General features: G+C 34.9%; 2 protein-coding genes across 7 annotated transcripts in view; one reads left to right on the top strand and one right to left on the bottom strand.

The window, feature by feature from the left end:
* WASHC4 (WASH complex subunit 4) overlaps positions 1–13,651 on the top strand; it is a 50,665-nt gene extending 37,014 nt beyond the window's left edge. The window contains exons 27-34 of one of the 4 annotated variants that reach the window (XM_039877897.1): positions 2,532–2,598; positions 3,035–3,121; positions 5,805–5,952; positions 8,151–8,247; positions 8,848–9,044; positions 9,342–9,438; positions 11,352–11,424; positions 12,681–13,651. In XM_039877897.1, the coding sequence (XP_039733831.1) occupies positions 2,532–2,598; positions 3,035–3,121; positions 5,805–5,952; positions 8,151–8,247; positions 8,848–9,044; positions 9,342–9,438; positions 11,352–11,416 (758 nt within the window). In that variant the 3' untranslated portion in view covers positions 11,417–11,424; positions 12,681–13,651. Of the gene's footprint in view, positions 1–2,531; positions 2,599–3,034; positions 3,122–5,804; positions 5,953–8,150; positions 8,248–8,847; positions 9,045–9,341; positions 9,439–11,348 lie in introns of all 4 variants that reach the window. The other 3 variants (XM_039877894.1, XM_039877895.1, XM_039877893.1) reach the window with 3 other exon arrangements.
* Positions 13,652–18,364: 4,713 nt separating this feature from the next.
* The window catches only part of APPL2 (adaptor protein, phosphotyrosine interacting with PH domain and leucine zipper 2), a 41,293-nt gene continuing 37,216 nt past the window's right edge, over positions 18,365–22,441 (bottom strand). For 2 of the 3 annotated variants that reach the window (XM_039877898.1, XM_039877899.1), the window contains exons 18-21: positions 21,907–21,943; positions 21,559–21,699; positions 20,713–20,760; positions 18,365–19,512 (exon numbers count right to left, since the gene is read on the bottom strand). In XM_039877898.1, coding sequence (XP_039733832.1) covers positions 19,378–19,512; positions 20,713–20,760; positions 21,559–21,699; positions 21,907–21,943 — 361 coding nt within the window. In that variant the 3' untranslated portion in view covers positions 18,365–19,377. The remainder of the gene's footprint in view (positions 19,513–20,712; positions 20,761–21,558; positions 21,700–21,906; positions 21,944–22,441) is intronic. The other variant, XM_039877900.1, reaches the window with a different exon arrangement.

Here is a 22,441-nt window from a genome sequence, read left to right as displayed (position 1 = left end):
GAGGTATTGTCAAATCAGTACTCTTTTATTCATAGGAACATTTGATGTTATATTAGATTGTAAACTGAAGCAGTGGTTCTTAACTCATTTTCAGAATCTGATGAAATCTCTGGATTAATTCCCCCAGTATAATGCCCATATGCACATACACTGTGTTGGAGTGCTTCAAGTTAGAGTCTCTTGGCCTCAGATTAAAAGCTGTTTTTCTAGAGCAGTGTTGCCTAAAACTTCATTTATTCATATGCCAATATGAGAGGTTTTTTTACCCCCATGTGAATACTGCCTGTACTATTTATATTTTTTAAAAGTATAATTTTTATCCTATGAATTAATTGTTAAATCACAAGATTATTAGTGGATAAATGACTAGCATGCTACACAGCGAAATACACATTTTTCTTCTAATACACACACAAAAAATAATATTACCTTAGATGCCACCAGGATCCATTCCACAGTTGAGGAATATTATTATCCTTTTCACTTTACTCCAGCATTTTATTTATCTCTTATTAGAAAATATAAATTCTTTTTCTCTGCTTATAAAATATTGTAATGTGCTGTTGAGTCTGCTGAATATTTTGAGAGGAGTAAGGAACCTCAGAACTGCCTCCTAAACTAACAAAAACCACCGCTAACATTTATTGAGCATTTTCTGTATGCCATTCGCTGTATGCCAGGACTGTTTTGAGTGCTTTATATATTCTAACTCACATAAAACTCACAGTGCTATGAAGTTATTTTCATTCATTCATTCCATAGATATTTATTGAGGACAACAAATGTTTCTAGGTGCAGTGATATATATAATAAAAAAAAGTCTCTGCCCCTTTAGAGTTTAACAGATGAGGAGTCTGACATACAAGGTTTATAACTTGATCTAGTTCTTATAGCTATAAAGTGGCAGAATCTGGCTTTGAACCAAGTAGTCCAGCTTCCGAGATTTGCTCTATACTTGCCTCTCTCTCTATACTTTCCTCTCCTCTCACTAGCACATTTTAATCGGTCAGATATTAGTCTGACAGTTTCGAGGAAAACAAATCGATATTCGATTCTTCTAAGATGCATATTAAAGAAACCTTTTAACATCATCTTTCATATTGAGATAGGCCCTAAAACAGATTTCAGCAATACCTACTTTGAAGCTTGTTAAAAACATCAGATGAGATAACGTGTGTAAAGCAATTACTGCAATGTTTATGAGATGTTAGCTGCTGCTTACCTTTTTGTCCTTTCTCCCAAGTAAATGCAACTAGCTTGCACGATATATATTGAATTCCTACTGTGTGCCAGAACATGTTGGCTTTAGGGATGGAGCAGTGAAGAAAAAAGCTGTGTCATTGATTTGCATTCTGGTTGGGGGAGACACAAAAAGATACATAATGTATAAGTGATAAGTGCTGGGTAAGGAGATGTAATATAGCTGAGCATTGCTATTCAGTGATGTTCATAGAAAGCTCTAAGGAAGTGATATTTGAACAGGGACCTAAATAACACAAGGGAATAAACCATGTGCATATTGAGGGAAAGAGTATACCAGGCAGAGATGACAGTAAGTGCAAAAGCACTGAGTCTGCTTAGCATTTTTGGGAAATAGGGGTTGGAATGTGGGTGGTAGGCCAGGATATCACAGCAGCATCAAGGGACAAGGTCATGCAAGGCTATGTTTGGATGTCAGTTTGGACTTTATTGTGAGATAGAAAGCCATGGTAGTTTTCAGGAAAGGAATGATATGCTCCAACTTAGTTTTAAAAGACCCACTGGCTGCAGTATTGGTGGAAGTAGGCAAATCAGGAGGCCATCGCATATTGCAGTGGTCTTGGCAAGAGCGGTGGTGGTTTGGAATAAGGTGATAGCTGTGAAAGTGGTGACAAATGGTTGGATATTGGTTATGTTGTGAAGGTGGTAAAAAGTGGATACTGGCTAAACTTTGAAGGCAGAGCCAACATATTTTGCCCATTGATTTGATATAAAGTGTGAGAGAGGAGCCAGGGTGTTTGGCCTGAGCAGCTGGAAGGATGGAATTGGCAGCTTCTGAAATAGGAAACAATTGAGAGGTAGTGAAGATCTTGAACATACTGAATTAAAATTTTTTCTTATACATGTAGGTGTAGGCATTGGATAAAAAAGCCTAGAGGAATAGTGCAGTCTGGAGATGTAAATTTGGGAGGTATCAAATAAAGATTTCTTGATAACACTTTCAGCTGTGCATGTGAGGGAGAGAGGCTGGGAGGCTCTCGATATGAGAGGGAAGAAATTGTTGATGTAGTAATTTTCTTAAAAGTCAGCATTTAATTTTATCAAATGAGTACATTTATTTTTAAAAGGTTTAACAGATGTGTATAAGTATGTACATTTATATTTTAAAGTGCACAAACATGCTTTATGGAGCAAGAACTGAAGTAAAATACAGCAGAATATTTCGCTGTGGGCACCTCGTAACTGACTACTATATATAACTGTATTCCTGATTATTAGAACTTAGGATTATTTGTATAAATATCTGACCTTTTTTGTGTGTTTTTTTTAAGGTAATGCTATGGGCTACATACGAATGATAAGATCTGGTGGCCTTCATTGTAGCAGCAATGCCATTAGGTATGGATGCAAACATCATTTTTACCTTGTTGATTCCATTAAAAATTTTTATGTCCTTTAAATATATTATAAGTAATATTATAGAGATATATATTATTGATACATTTTGATACAAAATATGGACAAAAACCATTAATTCTAGTTCATTTTTTTCTCCTTAAAATATAACAGGTCTTTGAAAATCTATTTCCCTTGAAGTTATAGTTAATTTATTTTATCAGTACAGTTTGTGAATGGTTCTAAAGATTTTATGCTTTTAAGGATTAAAATTGGATTATTAATATGTAAAATTAAATTTGGAATTAATAATATAAATGCAAAATTCTTTTCAAATATATAGTTGAAAAATTTAGAGTCCTAGAGTACCGCTTTAATATCTGTGTCAGTTGTACACATCATCTTGCCTTAATAAATTCCTTCTCAAATTCTTATGTAGATTTGTGCCTGACCTTGAAGATATTGTTAATTTTGAAGAACTAGTAAAAGAAGAAGGTCTTGCAGAAGAAACTTTAAAAGCAGCGAGGTAATCTAATTTTGGAATAATCAGTATGTGTTTATGAAAGAGAAGAATAGAGGGTAATATCTAAAGTTATATATCAGTGTTTTTATTATACAAGTTATGGTTTCAGCTTATGAAATGTAATGGGCTTTTTTAAGACTAGTATTCTGAGATCTTTACAACTTCACTAAAAATGGATCTTCTAGACGTGTTGTCCAACATAGTAGCCACTTGCCACATGTGGCTATTGAACACAGGAAATGTGGTTAGTCCAAATGAAATGTACTAAAGTGTAAAGTACTTAACTACTTTTGAGTATTTCATATAAAAAAATCAAGTATTAATAAAATTTATTTGTTTCTTTTTACTTTTTTAATATTTGTTTACTAACACTTTTTGGGAATACCAGTCCTTCATTCGTGCAGCCTGGAGCAGCACCATTCAGGACAGTAGCCACTACCACGTGTAGCTGTTGAACACTTGAAACAGGGGGCTAATGGGACTGAGGAACTGAATTCAAAATTTTATTTCATTTAAATTTAAATTATCATGGCTGTCTTATCATATAGTGCAGATCTATAGACTTGAGTCCATAGTGATTTTGGAACACGAAACTTGAAAGAGGCATTCAGAATTAAGTTCTTCAGAAAACTAAGTTATATTATTAATTATACCAGTTTATTGAGTCAGACATGAGGGGGCATCCCTGGAGAAAGTGGAGATAATTTGAGTATCAAAATGAATAATGGTAGAAATCAATTATAATACATTGAACAAAAAAAGCCATGTGTCATTGTGATGATAAGAAAAGTTGGAGGAGCAGAGGGAATGTTCCTCTTTGCAGAAGAATGCCAGATAATAAATATAGAAGGGATGAGAAGATTTGGGGAGGGGGGAAATCACTGTTTAGCAGTCAGCACTAATATACTTAAAATCAGACAAAAATCATCAATGAATTCTAAAATATTTTTGGGTAATGGAGTATTCATAAATTGTTTATTAATTACAAAGGGGGGGAAACTGTCTTTACAATGGAGAGATTGCTATATTCCACCTTAACTAAGTGATCAAACATCACCAGTAACTGGACAGTGACATTACATGGTCTCCTGATGCAATATAATAGCAAGTACCTGTGTTGTATTCTTGCCAGAAATGTTTGTTCTGAATTTAGTATGAGAAAATCATCCGAGATATCCAGAATGTGGGAGCATTCTATGAAACAGCTGGCCTAGACTCTTAAAAAATGTCAAATGTCATGAAAGACAAAAAAAGCAAGGAAACTATTCTAGAGGAGGAGAGTAAAGACACTTGACAACCAAATGCAGTGGGTGATTTCTAATCGTATCCTAGATAAGGAAGAAAATATAACTATAAAGGATATTTGGGGATAATTGCAGAAACTCGAATATGTATGTTAGATAATACTGTAATTTTGGAGGGGAGGTATAATAGTATATTGTGGCTTTGTAGGAAAATGTGTTGGTTCTTTAATAGATTTATACTAAAGTATTTATGAGTAAGTGACATGAGGTCTGCATCTTTTAAATGTTTTAGACACATATGATCCAACTATAAAAAGAAATGTAGGAAAATGTTATATAGTGAATCCAGTTGAAGGATATACAGGTGTTCATTACACTATATTTTAACTTTCAATAGGCTTAAAGTTTTTTTAAATGAAAAAATATACTGGAAATGCACATGTTCATTTTTGTGACAGTAAGGCCCCAACACAGAAAAATTGCTCTGAAATGAATAGCTTAGTTCTTTGCCAAATTAAAGAAGCCATGTACAATTAATAAGCTGTTTGAAATCATGTCATGAAGTGATTAAATTAGTTTGTGGCTTGTGTATCGAAGAAAATCAGATCATTATCTTATTAAGTGATATTTTTCATTTCAAAAATCGAAGACCTTTAAAAACTATTTTGAAGCAGTGCAAGGGAGTCAGAGTGGTATATTGTCTCCAGATTTGGACAAGGGAATGTATGACTGACATCAAGTGAAGGAAAGTTCATGGCAGGTGAAGTTAAGGAATTGTGGGGTTATGAGAATGAATCAGTGATCGCAGTAGACGGTGACCTCTTCCAAAATCATGGAGGAAAACTGAAGCAGGTATCAATCTGAGATAAATGTAGGGCAGTGGTTAGTAGCTTCATAGATGCCCGCTTTCAGGAGGGAGTAATTGAGTAGTTGAATATAGTTGGATCATATGTGTCTCAAAGGAGTCTTTTACTTTCTAGTAGATAGGGAAAAGTAATCATTTGAAAATGGTAATAGCTATACCTGAGGGAAGCTGGAGAGAAAACAGCTAATGTTTCTGAAGGTTTTGCGGGAAGCCAAGTTCTCAAACCTAGGTTTCAGTTGAGGTGAGGAAGTGTGGAAGAAGCATTAGTGAGATTAAAGATGAATTTATTTATAATGAAAGGGAGTTCTACAGGGCTCCTTGTAGGTAGAAGAAATATAAAACTGTTAAGTGCCAAGATATCCTTCATATTCTCTTTTAGAGACTAAGTTAATTAAACAGTATTGATCAGCTTCTGTCATTAAGAAAATGAGTTCATTTTGAACTAGAAGGAAAGTTACTTAGAAATGTCTTACAATGTTTTATATTTTTGAGTGCTCTCAACTAAGCTGATGAGAGATGGATTTAAAAAGCCACATTTTCTTTTGAGAAAAGAGTCAAATAATTTTTTGCATTTTAGGCATTTGGATTCAGTCCTCAATGATCACACACGAAATTCTGCTGAAGGCACAGAGTATTTCAAAATGCTCGTAGATGTTTTTGCGCCAGAATTTCGAAGGCCAAAGAATATTCATCTCCGAAATTTCTATATCATTGTTCCCCCTCTGGTGAGTATTTTTAGTATCCAAAGTGAATTTTTAAAGAAGTATTAATAAATATAATTTCTTTGTAGTAGGGCATGCACACAGATTGTATTACTGTATATCTGGTTGTACATAAAACTGTGATCTCAGCGTAGCCTAGAATTTTTACTTATTAGGTATGCAGAATGAGACTGACTTATAGTTAAATTCTTATTTGTTAATAACTGCCAGAGAAACCTAATGCACGTGTTCATTTTTGTGACAGTAAGGCCCCAACACAGAAAAATTGCTCTGAAATGAATAGCTTAGTGATTTAATATACTTGAGTGTACACCATTTCATATATATAATTTTGGGGCTGAATTATACCACATAATCATTTTAAGTGATTAATGAAGACTAACTTTAATCACATCATGTTCTAACACATCTCTTAACACAGATTAAGAGGACAACTTCTCTCTATTGAGTAGTAAATATTAACATCTAGACTAAATTTTTAGTGCTTCCTCAGTATATAGTGTGTTGTACTCTAATTCTATAGTTTCTATCAAAAATAGCTCAAGTTACCCAAAACTGCGTTATAAAAACAATTGTCACAGTGGAAAAAAATGGAATTAAGAGATTAGAGAAGTATATATTAGCTTTAAGCGTTATTTTTCCCTGAAGGTTTTTATATAAAACTGATTTTTAAATGGATAGGTCAAAAATCTAACTATCATGGAGCAGATCTAACTTTTGATTACATCTAACTTTGATCAAGAGTAATAACTTCATATTGCGGCCCGTATTGGCACATCTTCTTACATATTATAGTCATTATTATTCTTTGAAAGTGGCGTATGGTCTGTTTATTGACAGCTTTTTCTTCATGAATTTTTACTGTTTTTTATACATTTATTGTTAGTGCTTTATCATATAAATTATAACTGATGTAGCAAAAATGTCCATGTTCATCTAATAAGCATTATCTTTTCATCTTAAGTTACTGTCAAGCTAGAGGTGAGTCGAAGTCTTAATTATACTTTGATAACAATATAGTTACCTTAGGGTAAATTCTCACCACATTTCTTTAATTTGAAGGGCAGTATACTCAAGCCTTAGTAAACAGCAGTGGGGAACTGCTTGTGAATTTGGGGAAGAGTGGTTTTGCAGGGCACCTGTCAGACTTCAGTTAGTGATGGAGCAAATAAGGTGGCTTAAGAGCACTATAAAGAATCTTAGAACTTGAGTTGATGATCTGATTCCATAAAAAAGACAAACATAAATGAGATAAATAACAGTTGATAAGGATTTCACAAATATGAAATTAATTGCCAAGAAATTATTTTGCAGGCAATAAAGTGAAACTTCATCTGTTGTTTCCAGTGTAAGCTATTATAATATTTATCACACTGTATCATAATTTTTAAACAGGTCTCTCTCTACCCCTCTAGAGTTGTGCTATCCATATGTGGCTACAAGTGGCTACTTTAAATTAGTTTAAATTTTATAAAATAAATCCAGTTCCTCAGTTTTAGGAGCCGCATTTCAAGTGCTCATTGGCCTTCTGTGGCTGGTGACTTAACTGTAGTGGACAGTGCAGATATATAGCATGTCTGTCACTGCAGAGAACTCTGATGGTGTTCTTTTTTTTTTATCATAATTAATCTTCGTTGAATAAATATATGATTAGGCATTTTGGAGGAGCTGAATTTTAGGAAAGCACTTTTTTGGGTTATTCATTTATCCAAATGACTACTAATCCTTTAAACCAAGAATATGATAAGAAATAGAATTTTAGCATGAATTGGGTGGGTAGAAGTAAGGACTGCCATGCTTGAGCGCTTATGCTTCGAGGTAAAGCAGGCCTACTTTTCTGACTCCAAATTTCACTTAGAGTACAACTTTGGTCGAGTTATAAACTTCTCACACCTCAGTGTCCTTTGTGTAAAGTGTGCATATTTTATGACAGCTCTATTAAGGCACTGTGCTTGGGTAAGTGACTGAGGGGGCAGGGCTCAAAATTTAAAGGACTTTGAAAGAAGAGCCACTAAGGTAAATACAACATGTTCAGGTTGTGACCTCACCAAGAGGCTATATGAGGCAAATATTTCAAGTCAAAATGACAGGAACCTAGAGGAGATCCTATTTATAATTTTTGAAATCTCTATTTTAGGAACTTAAGTTCTCAAGATTTTTTAGCACAGTTGTTTCTCTAACATGTCGTCGTATCTTTTTAGACCCTCAACTTTGTAGAGCATTCCATTAGTTGCAAGGAGAAATTGAATAAAAAAAATAAAATAGGAGCTGCTTTTACTGATGATGGCTTTGCGATGGGTAAGCTTAATAGAATTGTTTTCCCATTAATTTTATGTTCATCTTACAATGGTTTTTTAGAGAGATTTGCTTAAGAATAGGTTTGTTTTACTCTTTGTAGATCTGTTTTTCATAAGTAGTATTTATTTTTTAGCTGGGTTGCCTGATACTTGTTTTCATAATTTATAACTATCATCATTCTCTTGCCCCCTTGGTATATGGTATTGCTAATCACTTAGTTGGACCTATATTTTAAGTTTTGTTTTACAGTCTTAGCATCTTATAGTTTCCCTGATTTCTCTGTAGCTTCCTCCATTGCTGTCTATTTAGCAGTGGAAGTTTTTCCCCACCCTTGTAAACTATATGTTATCTTCAGGTGATTTGCATAGCCATGTTATTTCTTTTTTCTTCTTGCCGCTTTCTCCTTCTTTATACTTTCACATCTTTTTTTTTTTTTTTTTAGGAGGAATTAAATCATGTTGTTAGACTTATTTATGCTGTAAAAGTAATTTATAAGAGGATAATTAAAAATGGTTAGCTTAATGTTAGGAATTATTGGTGGAGTAGAATACAACTTCTATACTCATTGTAATTGTGTTCTGGTTTTGCTAATGTCTGCAGGTGTGGCTTACATTCTGAAGCTTTTGGATCAGTACCAGGAATTTGACTCTCTTCACTGGTTCCAATCTGTTAGAGAGAAGTACATGAAAGAGATAAGAGCTGTTGCTAAGCAACAGAATGTGCAGTCAACTAGTCAAGATGAAAAACTACTACAGACTATGAATCTCACTCAGAAGCGCCTGGATGTATGTCTGCAGGTTAGTGGAGAATAACAGCTCCATTACTTCTCAGTATCTGGAAAAAAACAAATCTTATGAAAACCCCTATTTTAACAAGTGAGATGAATAGTGGTAATAATCTATTTTAAAATGAATGGTATTTGGAAGCCATTTGATTCAGATCTTTAAAATGGATGGATTACTTAGTTTAGTTTCTGTATTTATGATTTCTACTAGAACTTTTTAGAAATAATAAGTCATTAAATATGATAATTTTGATATTCTGCTACAATAAGTATTTTCAGCTTTTATTTTAAATTCTTTTTATTTACTTAGGAATTTGAATTGCTCTATTTCTCACTGAGCAGTGCAAGAATTTTCTTCAGAGCTGACAAGACTGCGGCTGAAGAAAACCAAGAAAAGAAGAAGGAAGGTCAGTGAGGGGCTTAAATTTGGCAAGATCAATAAATCTTTCTTTAAGAGTAGACACTAACCCCCCATTTTTATTTGGTCAGACTCTCAGCTTCCTTTTCCTTTTGAAAAATAATACAGACGAGAAATGTCTTTAAAAAATAGTCTATGTGGATCATTTGTGAAATTGAAAAGAAAGATACATAGATTATGCAATTCTTTCTGAGGTTACTATTTGGTTTCATTCATCTACTCTTAACAAGCTCAGTGTATTTTCTTTCACCCCTCAACCCATATCAGCTAAAAAAGGACAGTTTAGAGGAGGAACATTAATGTTGGTAGGCTGCTGCTAACAAGGTATTGACCTAATGAGATAGGGCAGGTGATTAAGAAGGTATAGAATAGTAGGGGCTATTTAGTGACATAGGAACAGCCCCCTCCTCTGTTCTGTAGCCCAGCCTTGAAGAGTCAGAGTGTAGTGTGTAGCCATAATAACCCACAGTCATATCAGTGAACTTGTATCATTAAGGAAAGGATTCTGTCCATTGTATTCTATGTAGGATGGTGGGAAAGTATTTATATATTTTAATGTTTAAGAACACTGCTCAGTGTTTCATACTTAAGGACTCCCCCATGATACACTTTTCTCAGATTCGAAGTTTAGGAACAATTGTCCTCTCTGAGGAATGAATGTTTCCTTTTTTCTGTCATGGAAATTATGTAACTTAGATTTCTTTCTTTGCTTGGAAGCTCAAAACTGGACATAGCAACCGAGTTGACAGTTTTCTTGTTTGCTCTTTTTTCTTTTTTCTTGTATTTTCATAAATCTAAACATAAAACATTTCATAAAAAACAATGTTTTTATTAATCTTATTTTGTCAGTTAAATTAAAAAAATTTTAATACTGAATAGAGGTAATTTAGTCGGATAGATATATCAACAGCATTCACTAACAATGCATAAATTAAATATTATTGAGCATAAGCAGGCATTTTTGGAATCTAGACTCAGTAAATAATGATTGTGTGCTTGAAAAATTTCAGGCTGATACTCCGTATTTAATAAATGAAAAATTATGTTTGGGTTCATTTTCAAGGCTAAGATAATATCTAGCAAAGCCATTTGGAAGAATTTGAGTCAATATAATCTAAATTAGGGAGAAACTCAGTTATCGTTTAGGTTCTGCTCAGGCATTTCCTGTGCCAGAACCTTGTCTCCAGCCCCAGGGGGCTGGGCATACTATGCAACTGGATGTTTACTTCAAGGTCCTGAAGCATTAACACAAACCTTTCAGGCTCGTGGAGTACCTTGCTTTGGACTTTGTTCCTTTTTAAGGAACTCTCTGGGATTCTGGTTGCTGTATATCACTCAAATGCCCCGATTGTTGTGTTTTAGGACTCTAGCTAAAGGCTGCTTAGAGATGTAGTCCGAGTTGCTGGATCCGTGAGTCAGATAGTTTTTCTCTGTTAATTAAATATGTGCATGTGAATTTGCACAAAAAGGAATTCATTTTATCATAATCATAATAAAAGCTGCTTTTAAAAGCAAATTACAAATACAAATGGAAAGTTATTCATTCTGGACAATTTTATATGTGGATTTGCTGCCACGTTTCTCAGTTACCAGCATATGCTGTAAGAGTGGTTTCTTGCCCTGGCTATGGGGAGCGTGCCCCAGATGCTGTTCTGATCTCTCACAAATCTGTACCCTCATTAAGAACCAGTTAAAAGGTTATATTTGCAACATTTGGCCTAGATTTTTCAAAAATTGAGGTAATCTAGATATAATTTGTGATTGTTAGAGAGATATTTGGTAGATGAAACATTTTCTTAATTTGAAATTGAGCAACACAGCTCTTCTGAATTTTATTCTCAATTCATTTTTTTAAATGAACATAAATATGTCCAATGTTATTTTCATGTATGCTTCCAGAAGAGACTACAGCGAACAGTGGAGACCTGTCCGACCGCACTGTTCCTGCAGATCCTGTTGTCAAATGATGTTGATGGTAATGCAGTGTTCCTATGAAATCATCAGAATTGTGTCAGTGCTATTGCCAGTGACATGGACGTTAGTAAGCTAATGATGAAGTGTTTCCTGGGCCACATCCCTGGGAAATGTTTAGAAGTTGCAGCTCTTTTTAAGGCAGTGCTGTAAAGCTAAGTCCATTCTTCTTCCAAAGGCTCTACTTTTCAAAGATTGAGAAAGATTTTAAAGTTGTATTTTTGCCTGGACTTCAGGCTAGAAGATGTGCCTAGAAACAGTTAGTTGAAGTGAATTTATAGAAGGGCCAATCCAAACTCCTAAACTGCCACCTCAGATCTCTTGTAATCTACATGAATGTTTATAATTTGTATTTGCATAGGTCTTTGATCCATATTTGTCCAGTCATTGGAAATTCAATGCATATACTATGTACAGCCAGTAAATACATGTTTAAACAAAAGGAATCGAGCCTAAAATTAATGGAGCATACATATCAATGTTCTCATAAAAAGAATATATGAAGATGGTTTTGATACTAGAGGTGAGGCACAAGTGTGTTATGTACCCTTTATGTATAGTATAAACATTCATTGTTAATTTCTTGTGACTCACAAGCTGCTGATGTCCTTGGTAAAAATATTTTATAACTAGTTTACATTGTTTTGAGAACATTTAATCTCCAACAACTGCTTTAAATTTAAGATTTACTTAATACACGAGATGAAAAAAAATTCAGATAAAGCCATAGAGTCCTACTTGAAGCTTCACTTTTGGTTGAAGGCCCTATGTATGATATCAGAGAAAAACTGAATGAATTCTTATTTCTACAACCAAACTCAGGTTTCTTCCTCATGAGGTTGAATTGAAATCTTGGTGATGGTTTGGACAGACTTTTTATTTAAACCAAGTATAATCTAAGTCATCAGATTAAGCACTGTGCAGGCTTTTAAAAATTTACCACTGTGAGAATAAAGTGCTAATGAATTAAATCATTTACTGCTTTAAAAAGCATAGAAAGATTTTGAGTAAATTTAGTTCCCAGCAAGCTGCTAGCTTTATTTTTTGTAAAGATTTTCAGTTAATAGTTAAATGGTTAATCGTGGCCTATCATCTTTTAATATATAAACAATGATACTTTTACAATGAAAACTAAGTTTAAAACGTTACATGTAGTATTAACATCATTTGGGGAAATAATTTGATTTTCCATTGCACTTGCCTATTAAGCATTTCTTTGGGTAAATCCTGCAAGTAATTCTAACATTGTTTGATTTCCAGCTTTTGGAACAGGTGTACAATGCCCTGTATTCATGGTTATGGTCAGGGTCATTTTCCCAGCCCAAGATAAATGCTTTCACTGTTAAAAGTCAGAAGAAACAGAATAGGTAGGAAATGTGTTTTTGTGTTTGTTTGTTTTTGTTTTATATTATGTAAACATGACTTACCAAATTGTAGACAGTGACTGGATTAAAGACATTTAATATTTGTAATTCATACTAACCGTAGAAATGGCCCTCAAGCGTGCTGCATAATTAATAATTTATATTTTCATTATTGTGAATGTTTATATTAATGATCTTGCATTGGGTTATATCAAATTTATCTCCATTTCATAGCAAACAGTATTGCTTTTCCGTTTTTCTTCTCTAATTTCCCTAAAATTATCTCCTTTTAAAGGGATAGAAATTGTAATTAGAAGAGAATCAGATTTCTGTTCATTATCCCCATACATCAGGTATTTTATCAATACTACACAGACTTCACATGCTAACTGTATGGATACCTACAATTGAGAAGAAAGTGACAGGTTATTTTTTTGCCTTTAGTTCAAAATAATGTCCACTGCAGTCTGGATAAAGTATAATAAATTCACATATTTGAAATAAAATCTCCGAACAAAGATTAAGCATTTAAATGTTATTGAAGTGTGGATTAACAGGGTTTGAGTGTTTCCTACCTAAGTTAATATACACATTTGGATGATGGTTCATGTTAACATATTAATGTTAATATTTTCATTTTTTTCAGACATACTATAAAGTTAGTGTGAGCTTTCATTGTAAATTCACAGAAAACTTAATGTTCAAATTCTCAGGAATTAAGGACTAACCATAACATGTCAGTTCTAATTAAATTTTGTAAAAGATGGCAAGTTTGTTACCTCACTTAAGTGGGGCTTCCCCCTCCTCAATTCTAATAGAATACAATATGTATAATAAAACATTAATAAATACAGTTTCAAAAATTTACTTCCCCTGGATGTTTATGTTCAGAATTGAATATCTTAAACCAATAGTTAACATTAACCTTTTTGAAGTCCCTCTAATCTAATGAAATATATGGAATTTATCTTTAAAAAAATACTTGCATGCACATAGGCACAAATTTCAAGTATAAAATTGGTCTCGGCTCCTCTTCATATATCTCAAGTGAAGATTTTTGTTTTTTTTCCTTTGTACATTCTTGATCTTTTTATTGCTTGCTGTTTTCACGTAAAAGCCACATGAATATTTAAATCCTAATCCTGGGAAGGGATCAGTAGTTTGCAGTATTTAATGTTGGAAATAACTGTAGTGCCATTTGCAATCATGAGTTGAACTGAAACAGTATTACACTGGAGATGAGACATTAGCCTTTTAAATAACAGGAGAAATCATCCTTGTCGAGGTCTGAATGCTGCTCCTTTTCTGAGGTAGTAAATGTTTAAGTTTGTGGGAAAGATGATATAATACCATCACATACATCATGTTTCTCTTTTGTGCTGGGTTGGCTAAAAGTTACAAGGTAGACTTTAATCATTGAAATTCTTTTTCCTGCTAAGGTTGCAGAAGTTTTAGACTGATGGTATTCTTTTTCTTAAGGGAATTTTAATAACACGTCAGTTTTTAAACAAAGGTTTTTAGATGTTAGGAACAATTTTAACAGATTGTCAAAGGTTTCAGTTAAAAAGGAACCCAGAATAAGTGGGACTCTGTAGAGATGAAGTGAAGCCATAGGACTATCCAGTAAACTCATATGGTGATGGCAGTTAGAGTTTAGTTTATACAAAAAGTTATATAGAGTTTATAAAAAGCCTATAGGGATAAGTTTGTGGATATTTTCTTCTGTTTTAATAGCCTGGCTCTTCTTTAGCACCAGGTTTACTTGATAGCTCCAGGTCTCATTAGTGGAGACATAGGAAAGTAGATGAAACTTATCATCTGATCAGTGTAGATCTGATGCCATAATTCTGGGATCTTTAAGGACCATACTTTCTATAACATGTTAAGATCTGTGTGTAGTAAAATTAGGTAGTAATGCTCTCATCATTAAAGTGAGGGGGGAAAGTTAATACTTTTATAACCAAGAAGCACCTATCTATATCAAATTTTTAAAAACTCAGTTTCTTTAAACTAAAAACAAACAAAAATAGTTCATGCATTACTCCCACCCCTGTCAAGCACCAGTCGGTTTTATGAGCTCGGTTTTTTTACCATTTACTTTTTAGATTCTAAATACAAGAGAGATCATATGGTATTTGTTTTTCTTTTTGACTTATTTCACTTAGCATAATGCCCTCGAGGTCCATCCATGTTGTTGCAAGTAGCAAGATTTTGTTCTGTTTTATGGCTAATAGTCCGCTGTATAGATTTACCAGTTTCTCTGTCCATTCATTCATTATTGCACATGTAGGTTGTTTCCATATCTTAGCTCTTGGAAGTAATGCTGCAGTGAACATGGGGTTGCATATATCTTTTTCTAATCAGTTTTTGAATAAATACCCATACCCAGAAGTGAATCGCTGGATCATATAGCGGTTCTGTAATTTTTTGAGGAACTTCCATACCGTTTTCCACAGTGGCTGCACCATATTACCTCCCCACCAGCAGGGGTCTCTTTGCTCCACACTCTTGCCAAGTTATTTTTTGTTTTTTTGATGATAGCCATTCTAACAGGTGTGAGATATGGTTTTGATTTTCATTTCTCTGATGATTAATGATGTAGAGCATTTTTTCACATACCTGTTGCCCATTTTTCAGTCAGATTGTTTTACTACTGAGCTGTGGGAGGTCTATTATGGGTATTAGTAGCCCCTTAATCAGATACATGATTTGCAAATATTTTCTCCTATTCAGTAGGTTGCCTTTAATTTTGTTGATTTCCTTTGCTGCACAGAATCTTTTTAGTTTGATGTAGACTCACTTGTTTTGCTTTTGTTTCTTTTGCTTTTGGTGTCAGATTTACAGAAAAATCATCACCAAGACCTATATTAGGAGATTACTGCCTGTGTTTTCTTCTAAATTTATGGTTTTAGGTCTTATTTTCAAGTCTTTAATCCATTTTGAGTTAATTTTTGTGTGGTATAAGATAGTGGTCCAGTTTTCCCAACCATTTATTGATGAGACTATCCTTTCCCCATTGTATATTATTGGCTCCTTTGTTGTAAATTGTCCATATATGTGTAGGTTTATCTATTCTATCCCATTGATCTGTGTCTTTATACCAATACCATACTGTTTTAATGCTATAGCTTTGTAATATAGTCTGAAATCAGGGAGTGTGATCCTTCCAGATTTGTTCTTCTCAGGGCTGCTTTGGCTATTTGGGGTTATTTATGGTTCCATACCAATTTTAGGATTGTTATATTTCTATGAAAATTGCCATTGGAATTTTGATAGGGATTGCATCAAATCTGTGTGTTGCTTTTGGTACTATGGACATTTTAACAATATTCTTCCAATCCATGAGCACGAAATATCTTTCCATTTAGTTTTTGATATACAGGTCTTTCACATCCTGGGTTTAAATTCATTCCTAGGTATTTTACTCTTTTTGATGCTTTGTTTCTGGTTGTCTCTGTGATACGTGTGTGTGTATGTATGTACGTACATGTATGTGTGCGTATATCACTGTATATGTGTATGTATATATCACATAGTGGTTAGCAGCATAGTCAGGCCATAGTGGGTTTGAATCTTGGTTTGCTGCTTAACATCTCTGTGCTTCACCTCTTCTGCACAACAGAGATAATGATGTGTAGCTGATGGATGGATGATTGGATTAACTTGAGTAAAGCACTGCATGTATTAGGAACAGTGACTGCTATAAATATTAGCTATTATGATCACTCTCATAGGCAGCAATGCATTTGGCATATAATCGTCAGCTGGTACTGTTATTACTCTTTTAGGTGGAAAAGTTTGAAGATAAACAGCTTGAATTTGACTCCAAGTGGGTCTCACTCATATAAATGAGTCCTTTTTTAAATAGCTAAGCATAGACAATGTAAGGCAGGTCCCGCACTTCCCTAAAGAAGGTAGTCTGACAGGCGCTAACCAATCAGGGCAGCACTGAGAAATGAAAATTGGTGAGGATAGCTGGCTAATAAAAAGGTCCCATTTCCCATCCTTCCACCTTTCTTTTACATGGCACATGTTAATTTCTCAGAGTGCTTTCATATGTATTAATACACATTTCAGTAAGTTGAGAGAAAGTTTTGTTTCTAAACTTAAAAATTATTTTAAAATACATGACAGATGCAAGAGTATATATGTATGTACTGTTTGGAGAATAAAAATAGTACACTAGGGTAGCCATAGGCTGAGAGCCTGTTACGGCCATCTCAGACGCTCGCTCCCCTTGCTCCTCAGATCTCAGCTCCCTTTCCCAGAGGAAACTACGGTGCAGAATGTTGGTACCTCTTTCTTGCTTTCCTCTAGCATTACAACATGTTTTTCTGAATAATGTTTTTGCATGTTTTTAGAAGTTAATATAAATGGATTTTTACTATATGCTAGTATGGCTTTATTTTTGAAATTCATTTGATACATATAGTTAACGTTTATTTAGTTTTACTTCTCTAGTATTCTGTTATGTGAATAGATATTTTGTCTATTCTGTTGATGACATTTGGGTTATTTCCAGATTTGGGATACCATGAACAGTGCTTCTGTAATCGTTACTGTATGTGTCTGGGTATATGTGTTAAGAGATCCTCTAGGAGGGGTATCCACAAGTGAATCTGCTAGTGGTGGGGTCAGGGTTGTTTGCAAGTTCACTAGAAAGAACGCCAAACTGCACTCCCCTCCACGCGTGGCTGAGATTCCCCATTGCTCCAGCCCTCCAGCAGGTGAATTTCTGCAGTCCAGTGGATATATATCTATGTGGTTTTAATTTGCATTTCCTTGAGTATATGAAACTGAACATATTTCTATTTAAGAACTCTTCCTATTCTATGAAATGCCTTCATGACTTTTTTTTCAGTTTATCTTTTAATTATGGGAATATTTTATATAGTCTGCACAGTAATTTTTTGTTGGTCATGTGTGCTTGTTAATATGCTCAGTTAATTTTGTTTTCATTCTCTGGTGTTTTTGTGAAGTTAGTTTGAATGTATTGAATTTCAGTCTTTGTTTTTCTTATGGTTTACATGCTTTGTGGCATAGTTAAGCTACACATTAATTTTTTTTTTTTAGTTTTTAAAAGCTTTTAGTTTCCAACAATATTGTTCATGTCTTGAGATTCTTTCCCTCCCACCTTGAACAGTTCTAAGTGAGCAAAAGATATCCAGGGGACCGTGGCTCTTGTAGCCTTAGCAGGGAATTTCTGATCTAATTACGCTCTGCAAATCTGTGAGGCATTAGTTAGCACTGAACTCATAATTTTATGGTGTATCATCTCATGTTGGCTCAGACCAGCCCACCATGTCTCTGGACATGTGGATTCCTCAGGTGGACCCTGTATAACAATCTAATTTGAGGTTGCAGAAGTTGTTTTATTAATCTGCCATTTTAAAAACAGCTTTTAAAACCTGGTATTGAGATCGCATTATTCCACTAACATTGAATACAGGTTTTCTTGATCGTCATCCTCTGTTGTGATTTCATTATGCCCTGATTTTTTGGAAATTAACTGTTAAAGCTACAGAACTGATTTTAGTTTTCTTCCAAGGATATTCTAGAAAATAACCACAGAAAGCAAAAGAAACAGAATGATAGATTTTATTGCTAGCATTTACTGCTAGGTTAATTCATTACAAAGACAATGATATTCTGTTGAACTTGGTTATAATTAAACACACTGTACCAAGTCATTATACTTATTTCCAGGTCAGAAGGAATGGTGGATTGGGCTGAGTTACCAGGAACTGGATATGTCAGGGGTGGAAATAGGAACTTTATACCAAGCCCAACGACCAGCTGTGCTTCAAGTGACTTAAAATTAACTGGTCCCCTCCTTGAGGAGGGTCTGGCTCAGAAGAAACAGGACCTGGTAGAGCTATACCCTGTCCACAGTGATCCACCACTAAAAACAGTAATATCTAAAGGACTGTAAACTTCTGAATGCTGGTTCATTAAGGTTCCACTTCTGTGTAATGTAAAATTAAACATCTTTTGTGGTACTCATCTGCTAGTCTTTTTACTGCATGTCTAGGACAATTATCAAAACTAGACCTGCATTTCTGCTAGTGTTTGGGCCTCAAAGCAGGGCTCGTCACCTAACTGCACAAATTAATGCTATTAGGTCCAATTATGAGACAAGCTTGATTATAAATACAATTTTCAGAATGACAGGCACTTAAAGCTTATTAAGTAAAATACAAAAATAGATTATATTAATAGGAAATATTTAGTGTTTATCAATCTAGGCTTTTACCATTTTAAAAAAAGGATACTGGAAACTAAAAAGATGACATTCAAATAAAGTGAACACTGCATTTTCTCATAACTTTCATTTTGAGCGCTGAACAATAACAATCTAAGAAAAGACTTACCACAAAGCACCTAAAATAACATTTGTAGATGGGTAGGAATGTTGTTCACCATTTCTTACTGTTTCCCTCCCAAGTCTCTGTACCAAGGCATTGAGAGTACATTCCACAAGTGACTGTCAGCGTTCTGAAACAGGGTCGTGTGCCTGTATATCAGAGAAGTTGAAAACCCTTAAGGAGGTAGCTCTCCTTCCTGGGTGCTCTTCCCCCAAAGGCGCAAGAGAGTTAGGCTTCAGATTCTGCGCCTCTATTTTCACTTGGATTTCCGTCATTGTCATCTGGTTGATCGTTTAATAGTACATATTTTCCATCATTGGTTAGTGGTATGGACAGCATTAATTGAGCCAATGCTTCCGGATCCTAAAGTTAGAGGAGTTTAAGAAGGAGAAAAGGAAACGCTTAAAATGCACTTAAAACCCCTTTGGCTTGGCTTTCATTATGTTCTGTAATCTAGCCACATTCCTTCCTGTCTATGTATGCCTTCAGGTGGGTCTCTTTGTTTCTCTGGAAAACACTCAATTGCACGACTTATAGAATCTAGGCCTAAGCTTTCCCCTCAGCCAAAATGTCGTTTACATAGCCAAATCATAATCATCTTCCCAGAAAGAGTCCAGAGAGGAACTTCTTCACAATACACCTTTGCCTTCTATGTCTTTAAACACTTGTGTTTTTTAATCTATACTGAGTTGGCAAACTATGGGCATTTGGCTCACTGCTGGTTTCTGTAAACGTTTTATTGGAACATTGCCCTGCCCATGCATGTGCATACTATCTGTGGCTGCATCTGTGTTAACAGCAGAGTTGAGTCACAGATGGTAAGGCCAAAAGATTGACTATCTGGCCCTTCACAGAAAGGTCTGCCAAGCCCTGGTCTGTAACAAAATACTGACTTGCAGCGCTTGTCATTATTTCATGTACGTCAGTCTCAGTCCTTGGTCCTCCTGCCCTCCCTCGCAGATTAGAACCATGCTGATGCGGTACCCACTAGCTGCTTGTTACTATTTAAATTTAATAAAATTTAAAAATCCAGTTCCTCAGTCACACTAGCCACATTTGATCTGCTTATTTTCCATCACTGCAGAAAGTTTTACTAGACAATGCAGAACTCTGCAGAAGCCCCTTGGGGCAGGAACTGTATCTGTCTTGCTCACTGCTCTAACTCCAGGGTTTTTCTCATACAAATTTGGCTCTCAGAAACTTGCTGGGTGAATGGAGGATCCTAAGCTGCTGAAGGACAGGAAGGTCTGAGCACATGGTAGATACTTAAGTTTGTACCATCTCAATCTGAAAGACAGGAAATCTAAAAAAGCAGCCAAAAAAAAAAAAAAAAAAAAGATAAAGCAAGAGCTGTAGCAGTGACATATATTAAAAACTCCACGTGTCACCAGTGACTGTGGAACTAGCTGATCAAAAATGTGGTTAGAATGCGTAACAGGAAATCCCAAACTTGGCCACACTGCCAAGCAAGCATCATTTATCTTTTTGAGAGAAATCTCGATAGGTGTATAGGTATTTTTTGAGCAGTTGTTAAACCAGCACCAGCACTAAAGTGTACCTTACCTTCTGAACCTCAATGATTTCTTTCCCCAAATTAATAGCATAACATATCTGCAAAAGACAAGAAAAGTGGTGTTTGGCAAAAGTAGAAAAGGATAAAGAATTTTAGAAAAACTATCGATTATTTAAGTACAGTGAGGTCACTGTCTGCTCACGTCAACATGGGGACAGAGGACCTGGCTGTAGGAGACTCATCACCCGGGGCTCTGAAGGTGAACATCCACCTGTTCTGGTCTCCTGTTGCCAGTTAGTGTGTACAAAAACATTCAGGTAAGTGGAAACTGAAGTTATTCCAGTGTTTAAAATTCTTAACGGGGTACTTGTTCCCGTTCTCTTTTTACCATATTTAGCCACTGTTTATTCATACACACAGTGGCAAACAGATACTTGCTAAAAGGGTTGATTAATTTTGATTAAGTAGCAAATATTGTCACAGAGTTTTTCACCGTAAACAAGAGAGCAATTTAGATGTACTTTCTTGATGTCTGCTTTCTTGGTTTGCTAAAACTAGGTTTTTCTCCACTGTAACTTTTGCTTTAATTTTTTTTTTTAAAAGAACAGCTTTGAGGAGAACTGCTTTTAACATTTCCTGAAAACACTACTAAACAATTATATCTTACCATTCAAGTTCTTCATTCACTCTAATTTGGTTGATATGTATTTCCCACGGGGAAATTTCACTCCAGATTTCTTTCAGTGGGGTCTTCCTAGGGGGTATACCTACACTCCTCAACGGGGACTTGCAGAACGGCCAACTAAGCATCCAGAGGAGTGGTACAGAAAACACCTTTGAATACATCTCTTTGGACTGAGATATTATGGAATCTTAAGATGAAAAAAAAATAAGACCTTTTCGCCTTCTGAGTTGCTTTCAAAAATGTACGTGCTCAGAGACTCTCCGCCTGTGGATTCGGGCACGCGGACCACAAAGCCAACCAGTCTCTTGTTTTCTTGATGAGCAGCAAACTGGGTGACACTGGTAAGCTCAAACTGGAAAAAATAAGGAACAGACTAAATACCACACGATAAACGAATTAAACAGACAAGATCATTCTCTATGGAAAAAGGACAAAAGTACACTATGACAGTCATTTAATTTGGCAAATAAAACTTATAAAAGCGCCTACTCTGTTTAAGACAGTTATAAAGGTGAATGAAGAAGTAATCACTAAAATTAGCATGCATAAGGATACTTACACTGGCCCTTGATACTTGAGTCTGAGGATCTATTAACCTGAAATTTTAAGAGATTCATTATATCACAAATCTTGAATAAACTTAGAAGAGTTTATAGAAGTTGAGAATGAAATCACACAAGTACCCTCCAAATATGAAAATACAAAGCCTGGTTGAGAGCGAGGTGAGAAAGCTCTACGTGAGCGTCCGAAGGAAGCACATGCCCTGGTTTCTGCCTTTGCTCAACCTTGTTGACACTTATTTTCCTTTAAAAAAAAGTCATCCTAGTGGTGCGATGTGGTATCTCACTGTGGATTGATTTGCATTTCCTTAATGACAAATGACTGAGAATCTTTTCATGTACTTGTTGGCCATTTGTACATCTTTGGGGAAATAGCCGCTTAAGTCCTTCCATTTTTTAGGTGGCTTTGTCTTTCTGTTGATTTATAAGATTTCTTTGTATATTCTGGATACTAGACCTTTATTAGATATGATTTGCAAATACTTATTCCCATTCTGTGCGATGTCTCTGCACTTATTTTGACTGTTTATGCAT

This window comes from Pteropus medius, unplaced genomic scaffold, assembly GCF_902729225.1.
Source record: "Pteropus medius unplaced genomic scaffold, Ma_sr-lr_union100, whole genome shotgun sequence".
Classification (NCBI taxonomy): domain Eukaryota; kingdom Metazoa; phylum Chordata; class Mammalia; order Chiroptera; family Pteropodidae; genus Pteropus; species Pteropus medius.
Note: the sequence above shows the minus strand (reverse complement) of the source record. Positions and strands in the feature narration are given on the sequence as shown.